This window comes from Arachis duranensis, chromosome 8 (genome assembly GCF_000817695.3).
Source record: "Arachis duranensis cultivar V14167 chromosome 8, aradu.V14167.gnm2.J7QH, whole genome shotgun sequence".
Taxonomy (NCBI): Eukaryota; Viridiplantae; Streptophyta; class Magnoliopsida; order Fabales; family Fabaceae; genus Arachis; species Arachis duranensis.
Genome location: NC_029779.3, coordinates 45,479,859 through 45,494,662, shown reverse-complemented (window position 1 = coordinate 45,494,662; position 14,804 = coordinate 45,479,859). Strand labels below are relative to the sequence as shown.

General features: G+C 34.0%; 1 protein-coding gene across 1 annotated transcript; it reads left to right on the top strand.

The window, feature by feature from the left end:
• Window positions 1-1,441: 1,441 nt before the first annotated feature.
• Window positions 1,442-4,136, top strand: LOC107463143 (uncharacterized). The gene is made up of 4 exons (XM_016081889.1): window positions 1,442-1,766; window positions 2,225-3,217; window positions 3,313-3,779; window positions 3,867-4,136. Exons 1-4 carry the CDS (start codon window positions 1,442-1,444, stop codon window positions 4,134-4,136), a joined length of 2,055 nt encoding a protein of 684 aa, XP_015937375.1.
• The last annotated feature ends 10,668 nt before the right edge of the window (window positions 4,137-14,804 follow it).

The following is a 14,804-nucleotide window of genomic DNA, read 5'->3' as shown; positions in this document are numbered from 1 at the left end:
TTATTTAAAAAATAAAATATAATTAGATAATTATATAAAATTTTTATTCTATCAGTATATTAAAATTAATATATATGAAATACTTTATTTTCTTCCCAAACTTATTAATATATATCTTTAATTCTGTGAAGTGTGAATATTTTTTTTCTTTATTGACTTTATTAGATTGATTAAAACGTTACTCATTGAGAATTGAGTTTATGGGAGTGCATTGGCGGCTATAAAGAAAAATATATTTCGTTACATCTTTTTTTTTTCTTTTAACGCAATTCTAGTTCGAGACACAGATTTCTACCAACATAGTGTATTATTATCAATGTAATAAATGTTAATGTTAATAGTAATATATACAATAGCATATGAAAAATCAAAGTGAATCAGAGAGTTTGAGATACACGTATAGATGCAATTTGTTATGATGATGTGTCCATTACAATATATTATAGTAAAAAATTGGAGATGGTGATCTGATCATGCTATATTAAAATTAAAGGAAGTGCAGAATTTATATTTTTAGCACGTGAAAAAAGAAAACGTGAGATTATAACTAACTGGCGGCAAATAATGATGAGAGAGCAAATTTTATTTTAATTCTTACGAGTAAAGCAGAATCCTATTTCCGGCATGCTAATACATATGGTAGTTTACATTCTATGAACTACAACTTGGGGTGGGCTCAATTTTATTGATATGGTAGGAGGTTTGGTGTCATTCCCGAATATAGGTTGCTGGGGTTTCATACCAATCTGTGGGGCAGCCTTTTTTCTGATGTCATGGGCCAGAAATCGGACCATGCGACATGGTTTTTCTCAGTTTTGGAACAACAACTCGTTGGGTCCGATTTGAAGAAGATGAAACTTTGAATGAGCTAAAAGGCAACTCGGATCGTCCGAGTTGCTAGTGGGGGAATTTTTTTTTTTTACTTCCTCAAATGAAATCGGAGGGTACGATTAGGGTTTTTAAATAATTTTTTGAATGTAGTTCACCTTATCGGAGGGTCCAACTTGTTGGGGACTCTAAACAAAAGTGTCTGAATGCTGATGAGACCTACTCGCATCTTCTTCTTCTTCAACGGTTCTTTTCTCTCTGGCTTTGGGTTCTCTGTTTCTTCTTTACTTAGATAATAGTTACAGATCCATTTCTCAAATTTTTGATGTTGTTTACTTGATTAGGAGTAATGAGTGACAGAGTTTTATTGAAGGTGTATTATTTTGGGCAGATTTTATTACAAACATCTGAAGGAATAATATTTGTTTGTGAAAATCCGTTAGATGTTGTGATTCCTTTCACAATCTTATTTGAAGAGCTCAAAGGTGTGATCTGTGAGAAGATTCACTCTGAGAGGGCAAGAAGAGTAGCCTGCATTCTATATAGATACCCGATATAAGTGTTTGGTGGATTCGTCCAGTTTCAAACCAAATATGTAACGGACGAGGCGAGCATGCAAGAGATGTTTTCAATGTATATTGAAAATCAGAGTCAACTCGCGTTCATCGAGTTGTATGTTGAGTTCGAGCAATCTGAGGCCGACCGGAATATTCTACGGAAAGATTACAATAGCGACAGCGAAGAAGAGTTCGAAAGAAACTACGAAGTTGTTGGTCCAGATGGAGATGACGATCAAGGTGACGGACCTATGGCTTCGGATGTGTCAGATGTGGCAAATGCGTTGGCAAACGAAGTGCCGTTTGAGGAGCCATCATTTATGCGAGTTTTGAATTTGGAAGCCATGCATGTTCCGAAGTTTCCGGATTATAACAGTGCAGGTACGTAGTTGTCTATATTTATAAAATGTGATAGAATTTTTTAGTAATTTATGTTGAAAGTTGGAGCAACTAGCATGTGACTGAATTAGTTGAATATAAATTAGAAATTATATAAAAATTAGTAAATCAGTCAAATAGCAGATAGGATTCATGTGTTAAGTTAGAAAACTTTAGTAAATATATAAATTCGTATTTATAACTAAGTTAGTAAAGTAGATTAATATAAATTAGTATTTATTAGTAATATAGTAAACCAGTGAGGTAGTTAAATAGAAATTAATATCTGTTAGTAAATTAGTGGAAGATAAATTCGCAGTCATTGTAAATAATTCAAGTAGTTAAATAGAAATAAATGGGTGTTATGTCATAATTGGTGCAGTAACAAATTGGTTACGTTCAATTTCAATGTTACAATATTTGTGTTTTAAATATGTTTTGTGTGGCTGTCCTTGTGGCAGAAATTCCGTTTGTCGCAGATGGTAAATTTGCTGTTGGGATGGAATTCAGTTCAAGGGAAGCTGTTATTCAGGCGATAAAAGAGTATACCATACGAAGAAGCGTAGACTACCAGGTATATGAATCTGAGCCGTTGACATTTTATGCCAAGTGTACACAGTATGGGTCAGGGTGTGATTGGCTTATCCGGGTTAGCATGATCAGCCGGAAGTACTGTTGGGTTATAAGGAGGTATAATGGCAGTCACACATGCACCAGAGCAACAATTTCTCAGGATCATTCGAAGTTGGAATCAAATACAATTGCAGAAGCAATAAAGCCATTGGTTGAGGCTGACCCCTCCTTAAAGGTAAAATCGGTTATAGCAGAGGTGCAATCGAAGTTCAACTACACCGTTAGTTATCGGAAAGCATGGTTGGCTAAGCAAAAGGCAGTGGAAAAAATATTTGGAGGCTGGGAAGCATCGTACGAAGCCTTGCCTATATGGTTTGGGGCCATGTGTCATAAGGAGCCATCAGCTGTTGTTCATTTTGAGACTATGCCTGCATATCAAGGTGATGACTTGGTGGCTGACATTCGGGTATTGCATCGAGTCTTTTGGAGTTATTACCCCTGCATTAGAGCATTCAGACATTGTAAGCCAGTTGTCCAGGTGGATGGGACACACTTGTATGGAAAGTACAAGGGTTGTCTACTAGTGGCAGTTTCACAAGATGGCAACAACAATATCATCCCAATTGCATTTGCTATTGTGGAGGGAGAGACTTCTGATGCATGGTACTTTTTCCTTAGTAACCTTCGTCAGCATGTTGTAACTCGGGATGGTGTGGGACTGATATCCGACCGCCATGAATCCATAAATGCCGCTGTGGAATGGAGTAATGGTGCTTGGTCACCTCCAAGAGCTTTCCATATGTTTTGCATCAGACATATAGAATCGAATTTTCTGAGGAAATTCAAGGCCCTGTACTTGCAGAAACTGGTCGTCAATTTAGGTAACGCTCAGTGTAGCTAATTAATTTAATAAAACATTTACGTTCAATAAGTCTGTTTACCTCTTTGTGTTTGTTTGTATCTTTTTATCATACAGGATACTCGAGGACGGTGCGGGAGTATGAAGTTCGCTACCAACGTTTACGAGAACGGGGCGAGGCCTACACGAACTGGTTAAATCGAATCCCCCGCGAACAGTACACGTTGGCTTTTGATGGTGGGTATCGATGGGGGCATATGACGACAAATCTAGTGGAATGCATCAACTCAGTATTGAAGGGTGCTCGCAATCTACCCGTCACTGCCCTTGTGAAGGCAACATTTTACAGGCTTAACGAGTTGTTCACACGAAAAAGGGCGGAGGCGGAAGCCCGGATTAATGCTGGGCATGTGTTTTCTGAAGTTGTCACCTCGAAGTTGCATGCAAACCAACTTGCATCAGGAAACATACAGGTTAGTTGCTTTGACCGGCTGAATGAGGTATTTGAGGTACGTGAGATGCCTAGTGGACTGGAGTTTGCAGTCGACCTACGAGGCCTTCGATGTGACTGTGGTGAGTTCCAGGTGGATAGAGTCTCCTGTCGACATGTGTTTGCATGTTGTGCCAACCAGCGACTGGACTAGCAACTGTATGTGCATGATGTGTATAAGATGGACCAAGTTCGACATGTGTACCAAGCAAGGTTTAGGCCACTAGGTAACCCGACTACATGGCCTGGCTACAATGGACCTCGGTTCATACCAAATCCATTCCTGAGACGAGTGACAAAAGGCCGAGCCAGAATGACGCGCTTCTTGAATGAGATGGACAAGCGTATGTTACGTCGGCTTAGGCGATGTACGCTTTGTGGAGCTGAGGGACACAGCCGTAGCAGATGCCGTCGGTCCGGTGGTGCAAATGCCGGCGGAAATACTCAGTAGATTCACATTCTCAAATGATAAGACATATGTAGCATTACTTAATATGACATGAGTTGTCCACCTTTGTTAAGAAATTATTTTATGTAACATGACCTGCTCTATGTAGTGATATAGATGTCAACAATCTAGTATTATTCTCCACCTGTTTCATTATATAATATGATATCAACTGTCGAAATGGCTTAATTTGATATGCCATTCCTAGTTATATATTCAAAATTTTGAAACACTAATACATAGTCCAAGACCTTAATACATAAATAAGTTCATTAATATTAAAATATTATGAACATACAAACTAATGTTACCACAGACCATTTCATTAATACATACTATCCAATGCATATAAAGTATTCTAAACATAATCCACATCATTAATTTACAAATAAGTTAATTACACCACAACTACTTTTTCGTTGCCCACTTCACGTCCTTGACAAAGTTCTTGCATTTTTTAGCGGCCTTTTTGAACACGGATGGAGTGTAGCGATTAGCGCTACGGCGTGGCGGATCAATCCTCAGATTATAACCTTTGGCTTTGTCATCCGGAGTGTCACAATGACCTGCATACAATATAATCAAAACAATTATAATTATGGTTTTAGGTAATCGAAACAAGAGAGATACCACATATCATTTAATCAAATCAGATGGAGAAACGAATAATGAACAACAAATGAGTCACTAGTAGAACATGTAAAGCAAAATACACAATAATATTACCATCATTACGCGATTCCTCATTGTCGTCGAACTCCTCTATATCGTCCTCCTCAGCATCATCCTCGTCATCCGGTTCATCTACTAGATACGCGTTGGCCTCTTCTTGGAGTGTGTTAGCATCTTCTTCAAGAGGTTCCATGGAAACACGGTTAGGATTTTGACTATTAAGAACTCCGCGCCCACCTTCACTTCTACTAGAGTCAACAGACACAAATCCTCCAGAAGCAACCGATGAGGTATGGCATGGAAGCCTCGCATCCAACGAATACCTACCTGCCATGAAATTAGGCTAACTGCGATATTGTGAATGTCCAGCATCTGCAGCCATGAACCCAAGCAATTGGCTAAAAGAACCTCCTTCTCCTGTTTCAAACTGCGGCATACCCCAATATTGTTGATGCATTGGATATGACGTGGTAAACTGTGTCTGAGGTACATACTGGCCTGAGGATTGAGGTTGATCTTATGGAATCGGATTGGGAGGTGGTGGTGGCGGCGATAGCGGCTCCTGTTCCTGATTGTCATCATCCGCATCCTGGCTACCCTCTTCCATATCCTCATTATCATCATTCTCTTCTACAACAAGGTTCGACAAATACAATCGGTCCCCAAATTTGGATCGGTACCAGTTCATGTAATACTCCAATGGATATTGTGAGGGCATTGGAACCTCAGAAAGAACGTGGTTATACCTGTTTGTCCACATCATTACCCAGTATAAATGAGTAGGCGCCGTGGCCCAGTTAAGATTCTTAGGACCAGTCAGGACTTTTCCGTGCGCCTTGTCCAGATTCTGTTCCTGAGAAGGTACCCCCTGAACTAAATTGAATTGTCGCCTAATCCTATCGGTAGCATGCCACTCGATGCATTCGAATGAAACCAACGGCACTGTTGCGCTCCAAACAACCGACTGCATGTAGATTTCAGGAGGAATTATATTCGGATCCACGCGATCAACAGAATAAGCATACCATACAAACTGCCAATCATAAATGAAACTCATATTACAACCCACATCACAGTTACAATACCAATGCTTCGTCATATTTAGCTCAAATAGAAAATCTGAAAGTAATACATCTTTAAATGAAAATTAACCTGGCCTTCCTGAAGTTCATCAAAGGCCTTCCTAAAGTGACTTAGTGTCAGATATCTATATCGGCGGTCACCACGCTCCCAGTTACGCCACCTAATATGATATAATTAACTAGTGCAACTGAATTCTAATTATCAAGAAACGGATACATTGCAACATAATATTACCTGTTTGCTAGCGGAAAACTACGGGGCTCCCTAGGAAGAGGCGATAGATAAGGCAGTCGGATCCAAGCCCATCCGAGCAGAAGTGTCAGTGGACCATCAATTTCCTTACAGTTAAAGCGTGATGCCCTGCATAGTGCCCTGTAGAGGTGAGCTAAGCATGCTGATCCCCAGCTGTACTGAACAATACTCCCGAAATCACGTAGCAATGGTAGAAACTTCCAGTGCACACCTGCCCCAGATTTATCCCCAAACAAGATCGTCCCGATAAGCAACATAATGTGGCACTTCACATACCTATGTATACTTATCTCATCAGTCAACTGTAAATTTTCTTTCAGATCACGCAGCCACCTCAGTTTTATACAGCATCCTCGACACTCGTCCTTAGACCGTGCAACTCCAAATTGATCCAAACACTCAGCCTGTAACGCTTCGACACTACTCATTGCCATCCCCGTTATTGGAAGACCATCCGTCGGAAGACCAAGAATTAAAGCTACGTCTTCAAGAGTTACGGCACATTCACCAATGGGAAGGTGGAACGTGTGTGTATCTGGGTGCCACCGTTTGATTAGAGCGTTCACAAGTGCTTTCTGGCACTGTACTACACCAATTTGCGATGCATGATAAAACCCAGTAACTCGTAAATACTCCTCAACCCTATTGTCGTACCGATCAGGAGGAAGTGGATGGTTACACGTCAACATTCTTAATTCCTACAAAAAAATATCACAAATTATCAGTCAACTAATTAACCAATTCTAACTCACTACTTGGCGACAAGAAGTTAATTAGAAGAACAAATCATTAACAAAAATTGCACAACTAACTCAACAACACATATTAATTGAGGCCACAGAACATTCATAAATTATTTGACTAAGTCAAAGTAAAACAAATACTTACAAGAAATATTTCACTAATCCTTGAAATTTCTCAAAACTAACTCTTAATGACATCAACTAATAAATACATTCCTAATCAATTCACAAAAATATGACAACATTAGATTAGACATGCTGGTTATTTATTTATTTCGGATAGATTCCAATTTTTTTAATATATAACATTATAATTTGTATTTTTAATTATCTATTAACTATTACTTAAGTAAATCTAAACACATATATGTAAATTTTAAAAAATACTAATAATCATTCTCATTATATTTCTAAATTCACATTCTAATAACAGTTATGAATAATTAATTTTCTACCAATTATGATTATTATTAGCGAAATTTCTGTGAAAAAAATTTATTTATACACCGGTTTAAATATAACTAATTTTCTAAGTACTAATTCTCACTTCCCCCACTAGTAAATATATTAAAAACATTTAAACAATTTAAAAAAAAACTGTCTGTTTTACATAAATAAATTCTAACTACATTATATTTTCTGATTCCATGTAAGAATAATAAAAATTCAGACCATAACAATAATAATTTTAAAAATTAAATAATAACAAAATTTCGGAAAAAAATTAAAAAAAATTAAAAAATAGTTCTAACCGTTCTATGTATATTTCTAAGTTCAGATCCTAATAACAATAAGAACAACTAAATTGTAACAACAATATTTATAATTATAAAAATTTAACAAAATATTAAATAAACTTACATAATCAGAATGGCTGAGATAGTGTCTAATATGAAGCTCAGAGCGATCAACATCTTTGGTTTTATATTTTTTCGGCATTTTCCTTAGTTCTTCAACAAACACAGCCACTACTAGAGGAATGAAGAAGAAGAATGGAGTTTGGAGGTTGGGAGTGAAGGCTGATAGTGAAATATCGGATGCTGGGAGTTCCACTACATGCATATATTGGTAATCAGGGCACCGCCTTGGGGAGTGAGGGTTGCATGACGCGTGTCTAGAGAGCCCACAAAACGGACCATCCGTCTTGAGTCATACATATCACAGGGTCCGCTTTGTTCAGCAGATGCATCTCTCACATGTTGCAGGGTCCGTGTTGTTGACGAGCAGCATGTCGCACGGTGCGAGTTGCTTGCACCAACACCCACGGTCCGATTTCTATGTAATCTGACACCACCCCTTTGTGCAGCACCCCTCCTTCCCATAACATGGTTCAACACCACCCTTCCATCCATATAGAAATTAAAAACCGACTTGGGGTGTTAGTTTGTTACTTTATCCATCCATATAGAAATTAAAAACTGACTTGGGGTGTTAGTTTGTTACTTTATTCTATTTTAGAGTGAATTGATAGGTAGAACTGTAGAAGAATTTAAAATATTAGTTTTTTTTTAGGATAAATATTTATTTGATTCTTATAATTTAGAGTGAAAATTAAAATTATTCATAATATTTTTTTTAATTTAAAATCGTCTCTAACATTACAATTATTTTTGAAACAATCTTTTTGTTAAAAAGAAACAATTTTTGAACATATTTACTCTTTATAAAAATTAATAATAATGATTTTTTAAGAAAAAAAAAAAAACATGGTCATCCAGCGTCCTTCCATCATCACCATTATCGACGTCTCCCTTCCATCATCATCCATCATCATCTCACTATGAGGTACCACCCCCAAATTACGTCTCACACTCCACTACAGTCACCAACAAGAACAATCCAATCACAATTATACACCCAATCCAAAAGCTCGCATGTTGGGATCTGTAGTAATTTGTCCATCGTTTTTATCACTCAAATCAATCACTTGAAAAACAACAAATTAGTAGAATTAAATAACCGAATCCAAATCCAATCGATAATAAGCCATAGAATTTGTGGGATCAAAACTCACGATTTAGCGAAGATGATGCACACGAACATTTTACTGGGATAGGTACGTGCGATTTTCTTCGATTCATGGCTGAGTTACACGTTAAGTTTATTGGTGTGTTTCGAGAACCGCTTACAATGTCTCAAATCGCCGTCGTCCCCTTCGTCCTCTTAATCATTGAGGAGCTCATCGTCGAGGTGGGTTGGAGGGGGTAAAGTTAGAATTAGGGTTGTTAGTAGCGGTGGTGGGTTGGTGGCCCTGGTGGTTGAATTGGAAGAAGCGTGAAGAGGAGTAGTGGTGATGGGGTGGATATAATTTTTTTTTCTTTTATTTTTAGCAGGGGTAATTTGGTCCAAAACAAAGATTAAGGTTAAAAAACATGATTTTAAAAATAATTGTAACGTTAGGGACGATGATTTTGAATTAAAAGAGATGTTAGATACGATTTTGTTTTTAACTTCAAACTATAGAAATTAAAATAATATTTTTTTGTGTTATTGTAGTATTTTTTATTTTTATTTTTTTTAAACAATAAAAATAATAAAAAATTGTAAAAATATAAAATAAAAAAAAGACGAAGAATAAAAAGAAAAAGAAGATAACAACGATTATAAAGAATAAGAAGGAAGTTTTGAATTATGTAGATTTTATTAGAGAAATAATACTAAAACCTTTTAAAATTTACACAAAAAATTTTTAAATTTTAATACCGAAATTTTTTAATAATAACATAAAAAATTTCTTAATTAATTAGAAGTTATCTAAGACAATAATAGCACCAAAATATCTTTAATGGGACACCAAATTTTCTTCTAACATACCTTCTTCTTCTACTTCCTTTTTTCATATTTTATCTTTTTTTTAACATATTATTCTTCTTCATATTTTGTTATTGATACAACTTTTTTTTATATCTTCTTATATTTTACTTTAAACTATCTTACAATGGGGCATAAAGATCAATTTAAATTATGTTTTTACCATAGTAAAATTTGTGCTTTATATAATAAATTTTGACGTTCTTTTTATTTTATTTTTGTATTTTATATAAAAAATTTAGAATTTTTTTCATCGTCATAATCATTATTTTTTGTATTTTGTTTTTTTTTCTTTGTCCTTCTATTTCATAAAATCTCAAAAAGTACCTAACAAATAAATAAACAAAAAAGATAAATAAAAATAAAAAATATATAAAAAAAAGATGCCAATAATGATAATAAAAAAGATAATAAAAGAAAAAGAAAAATAAGAGAAAAAAAAGAAGAGAAAAAAATTAAATAAAAGGAGGAGCACGAAAAAAAGAAAAAAAAAGGAAAAAAATTAAATAAAAAGACGAGTACAAAAAAAAAAGAAAAAAAAGACGAACGAACTAAGAAAAAAAAGCATACATATATATATATAATTCTTAATTTGTTGAATTTGGTTACCTACAAAATTTAATTGTCTAAAAATGACTGAAAAATAAATATTTGAATAATTATGTAAAAAATGTAGCTAAAATAAAATTCAATCTTTAGACCTCATTTTCATTTTTTTACTTTTGCTCGTTTGTATAAAAGACAAAAATAGAAATATTTGTTTAATGTAAAATCGCTAAATTTAAAAGAAGAAAATATATTGTTTTTCTATATATGTGCTTTCAAAAGTTATGTTGAATTATAATTTCTAAAACCTTTTTGAAAATATGCCTTCTATATTTGGTACATTTTGTCCTATAAGATTAAATTTTGAGAAATGAATGATTGGTTTCTTTCTTACGATTGTCGTTTTATTATAAATTGATTTTTTAGAGTTAAAATGGTAATTTATCCTTAAATAATAATTCAATTTTGAAAAGACAATTTAAATTATAAATTGTGATTTTATTATAAAAAAATATCCAAGAATTTCTTTGATTAGTAGAAGACCTAGCGCTTGCTATTAGGACTTACGTAGAAAATGAAATAAAAACTTTACAACTTGGAAGGGATCAACAAATAAAGAGAAAGAGAGGTAAGTATGCATATATGAATTTGGAAACATTTCAAGTGCACCGGAGTACCGATGCACCAATTGTTTTAACCGTTGATCTGAATTATAAAAAATATATATAATATATATTAATTGAAATCAACGGTTAAAATAACTGGTGCATCGATGCTCTCCAGTGCACTTGAAATATTTCCTATGAATTTATAGGATTAAATACTATTTTTTTTAAAGATTTTTGTCTAAAATCAAAATCATCCTTAGCAGTTTTTATCTTAAATGTTCGGTAGCTCAGGTACTGGACGGTTTGGGAGGATCCTTGAGTTGATAGGTGGGGTATGGCCTGGGACCAGGTCGCGAGGGTGAAGCTGGAGTAGCCAACGTTTCGAGCTCTGGATGTGAAGAGGGGTGTCACCTGCAAAAATACTCTGACGCTCTTGTCAGTTTAGTGTGTAGGCGAAAAAGGAATAAAGTAGTAGGTATCGTATCTTGGGAGAGGAGTATGATCCTCCTCATATATACTGTGTCAGAAGTGGGTCCCACAAAAAAAGACCCACCTTCCTCGAAACTTCCTTATATAGCTGTAGTGATGAGCTGCCAAAGACGCGTGTCCGGATCGGTGGTCAAGCAGCTCGCACCCGACCCGCAATCTGTTTGGGTCATGTCGCAACACTAAATTTGTTCCTAAAGTTACAATAAACTTTAAAATGATTCTTTCGTTAAAAATTGCATTCTTTGGACATATTTATTGCTTTCCACCCTTGTTTCACTTTTCTTACCAATAGTCTTCAAGATTTTTCTCCAAAATTTCAAAGGTCAAGGTTCAACAACTCAAAACACAACTTAAAGCCATGAAGAAGCAAGGAAGCATTGCCACAAAATATTTGCAGAAGATAAAAAATGTCGTACATGCTCTTGCCTCCAATGGACATGTTCTTTCATTAGAAGATCGCATAAGTTCCATCACTGATGGCCTTTTTGAAGATTATGCTTTCTATATATTTCTTCAGTGATGACAAAAGCAGACTCTATCAATCTAATTGAGGCAGAAACACTTCTTCTTGCACATGAAAGAATGTATGATCGTTTTAGAAAAACAGAATTTGGTTCAATACAAGCCAACCTTACTCAGTCTACTCCACAATTTCCTTCTCAGTTTCAAAGACCACCATCAAGATCCAATTTTAATGGCAGAAGAGGGTGTGCCGGTAGATTTACTAGAGGAGGCAGGACTTGTTTCAATGATTCATGACCTCAACGCCAGCTTTGTGGCAGATTTGGCCATCAGGTTTGATCATAACTTTCAACCATCCAACTCTTCATCTTTCTCATTTCAAAACTCCACAAATGAGCCTCTTCCACCACCAAGCTCATACCATAATCCTCGAGCTTACCTTGCTACACCATCAACACTTTCTGACTAATCTTGGCTTCCTGACACTGCGGCAAGCCATTACATTACATCTGAATCATCTCATTTTTATGCTTCTTCTGAATATCATGGCCCAGATTAGATTATCTTAGATAATGGGACAGGTAGTGAAATTTCTTACTATGGTCACTCATATTTAATTAATCTTGAAACACAAAAACACTTTCTTTTGGACAAATTATTACATTCACCTGAAATCACACATAATTTGGTTAGTGTATATGATCTATGGCATTGTAGATTTGATTATTCTGCTAGACAAACTGTTCTTAATATACTCAATTCTTGCAATATAAATGTGTCTTCTAATTTTTCAAATTTGTGTGATTACTGCTGTATGGCCAAGATACATTTGTTACTCTTTTCTCTAGATAATTATAATTTTCATGCACCTCTTGCAAAGGCTTCTCTTCCACTAACTCATTAGAACGATGCTTTTCTCTCTGCCACCTATGTAATCAATAAATTACCCTCTCCAAATACTAACAAGTTATTTCCTTATCAACTCTTGCATCATCAAAAACCATATTACAAATTTCTCAACATTTTTAGACGTGCTTATTTTTCTTGTCTAAAACCTTATTCATCAAATAAATTTGATTATAAATCCTTCATATCTGTTTTTTTTGTTGTGCTTCTTAACATAAAGAATATAAATGTTTGCTTAAAAGTGGTAAAATTATCATCAGTCGTCATGTTTTGTTTGATGAAAAAAGATTTTCATACCATGATTTATTTCTTGCATCCTCTCCATCTCACCAAAAACTACAATTTTCTCATATTCAATTAATATTGCTTGTATATCCTGTACTTTCATCAATTACTCATACTGTTACCATCTACTACTATTTCCTCTAATTCCACCATCCCATTTATCATCAACATAGACTCTAATTTCTCATCAAATTGATCAAGAACCTCTTAGGGCTATCCCACCATCTTCCTCCCAAAAATTTCCATCAATACCTCCTTTTACTTCAAGTCATTTATCTCCATCTCATACTACTCTTCATAAAGACAACACTTCTAATCAAAGAATTGATATTTAGTTTGATAGTCCTCCTAAAACTGCTATTCCTCACAATACTGGCATAAGCAAGGCCAAATTATTTAGAGCTTCTATTTCTGATTCCTTGGAATTGGTGTAGAATCTACCTACTGCTGTAAATCAGGCCTTGAAATCTCCTCATTGGCACCAAGCAATGAAGGAAGAACTTCAGACATTATATAATACAAATATTTGGATTTTTGTTACAGTTTCTTCTACATCAATCAGGGGTAGAGCCACATAATGGCAAAAGGGAGCAATGATCTCCCTAATTTTAATTTTTACATGTAAATTATATGTAAATTTTAATTTAGCTCTCTTTAAAATTTTATTTTATTATGTAAATATTTTTTGTCTTTCTCTAATATTTCATCTAGTTTCGTCCTTGACATCAATAATGAAATTATTAATTTATTCTAATTTATTATATATAAATCCATTTGTTAAATTTAGTAACTCTGATTTTTGCTTTCAATTCAAATTCTTCTTCTTTCTTTCAGACTCATTCTCATCATTGATTTCGCGTCTCTCTCTAGCTCACTTTCTTTGTCTCTCAAGTCCATCAATATGTCACGCAATTTCATCTAAAAAAATTATGTTATATTATTATGTTAAAAGATTTTTTTTATATGTTTTTTCTTTTAAAATATTATTTTCTATAATAAATATGTTACGAGTGTTGAATTATTATATTAAATTGATTATTTTGTGATTAGTATATTATGTATTTTTTGTTTATTTTATTTCAAAGAATATCCATAGATATATTCAGGGAATAATTAAAATGAAAACTTACGACAAGATGGAGAGAAGACAAGAGATATTATTTTTTAAACGGAAGTGAGGGATGGAAAAGGAGCCTACCATGCCTCCACAAGTACGCACTAACATCCATAACTAGTAATGGAGATCCAATCTGAACCAATTTGAGATGATATAGTGAATTTTATCCATATTAAACCTTAAAATAAGGTCAGATTTGTCCTAACAATGAGTTTAGGCTTATCTTACTTGTTTGGAGGTCTTATTAGATCCAAACATATCTTGAATTAATATTTGAACTATTGCTATACTAAATACTATACTATTAAATATTATAACATTTAGTATATATAAAAGTTGGATATAATTAGAATATTTTTATTCAAATTACAAAAATTTCTACTTATCTTTTTTTTCTCTCTTTTTTTAGTTTTAAATATTATTTACTAATATAATAAAAAAATAAAAATATTATTTAATCTTTATAACATACAATTTATTGCATAAATTTTTTCTCTTAATGGATAAATTAATAAATTTAAGATATGAGAAGTTATTTATATTATTTAACATATAAAATAAATAACTTTATCCATCATCTAGGATAATAAACATAATAATATAGATACCTATTTATTTGTTTATATTGAAAAATTATAAATAGTATAAACTGATATTTTGTTGGTAGAAAAATAATAATAAAAATTATTAATTAAAT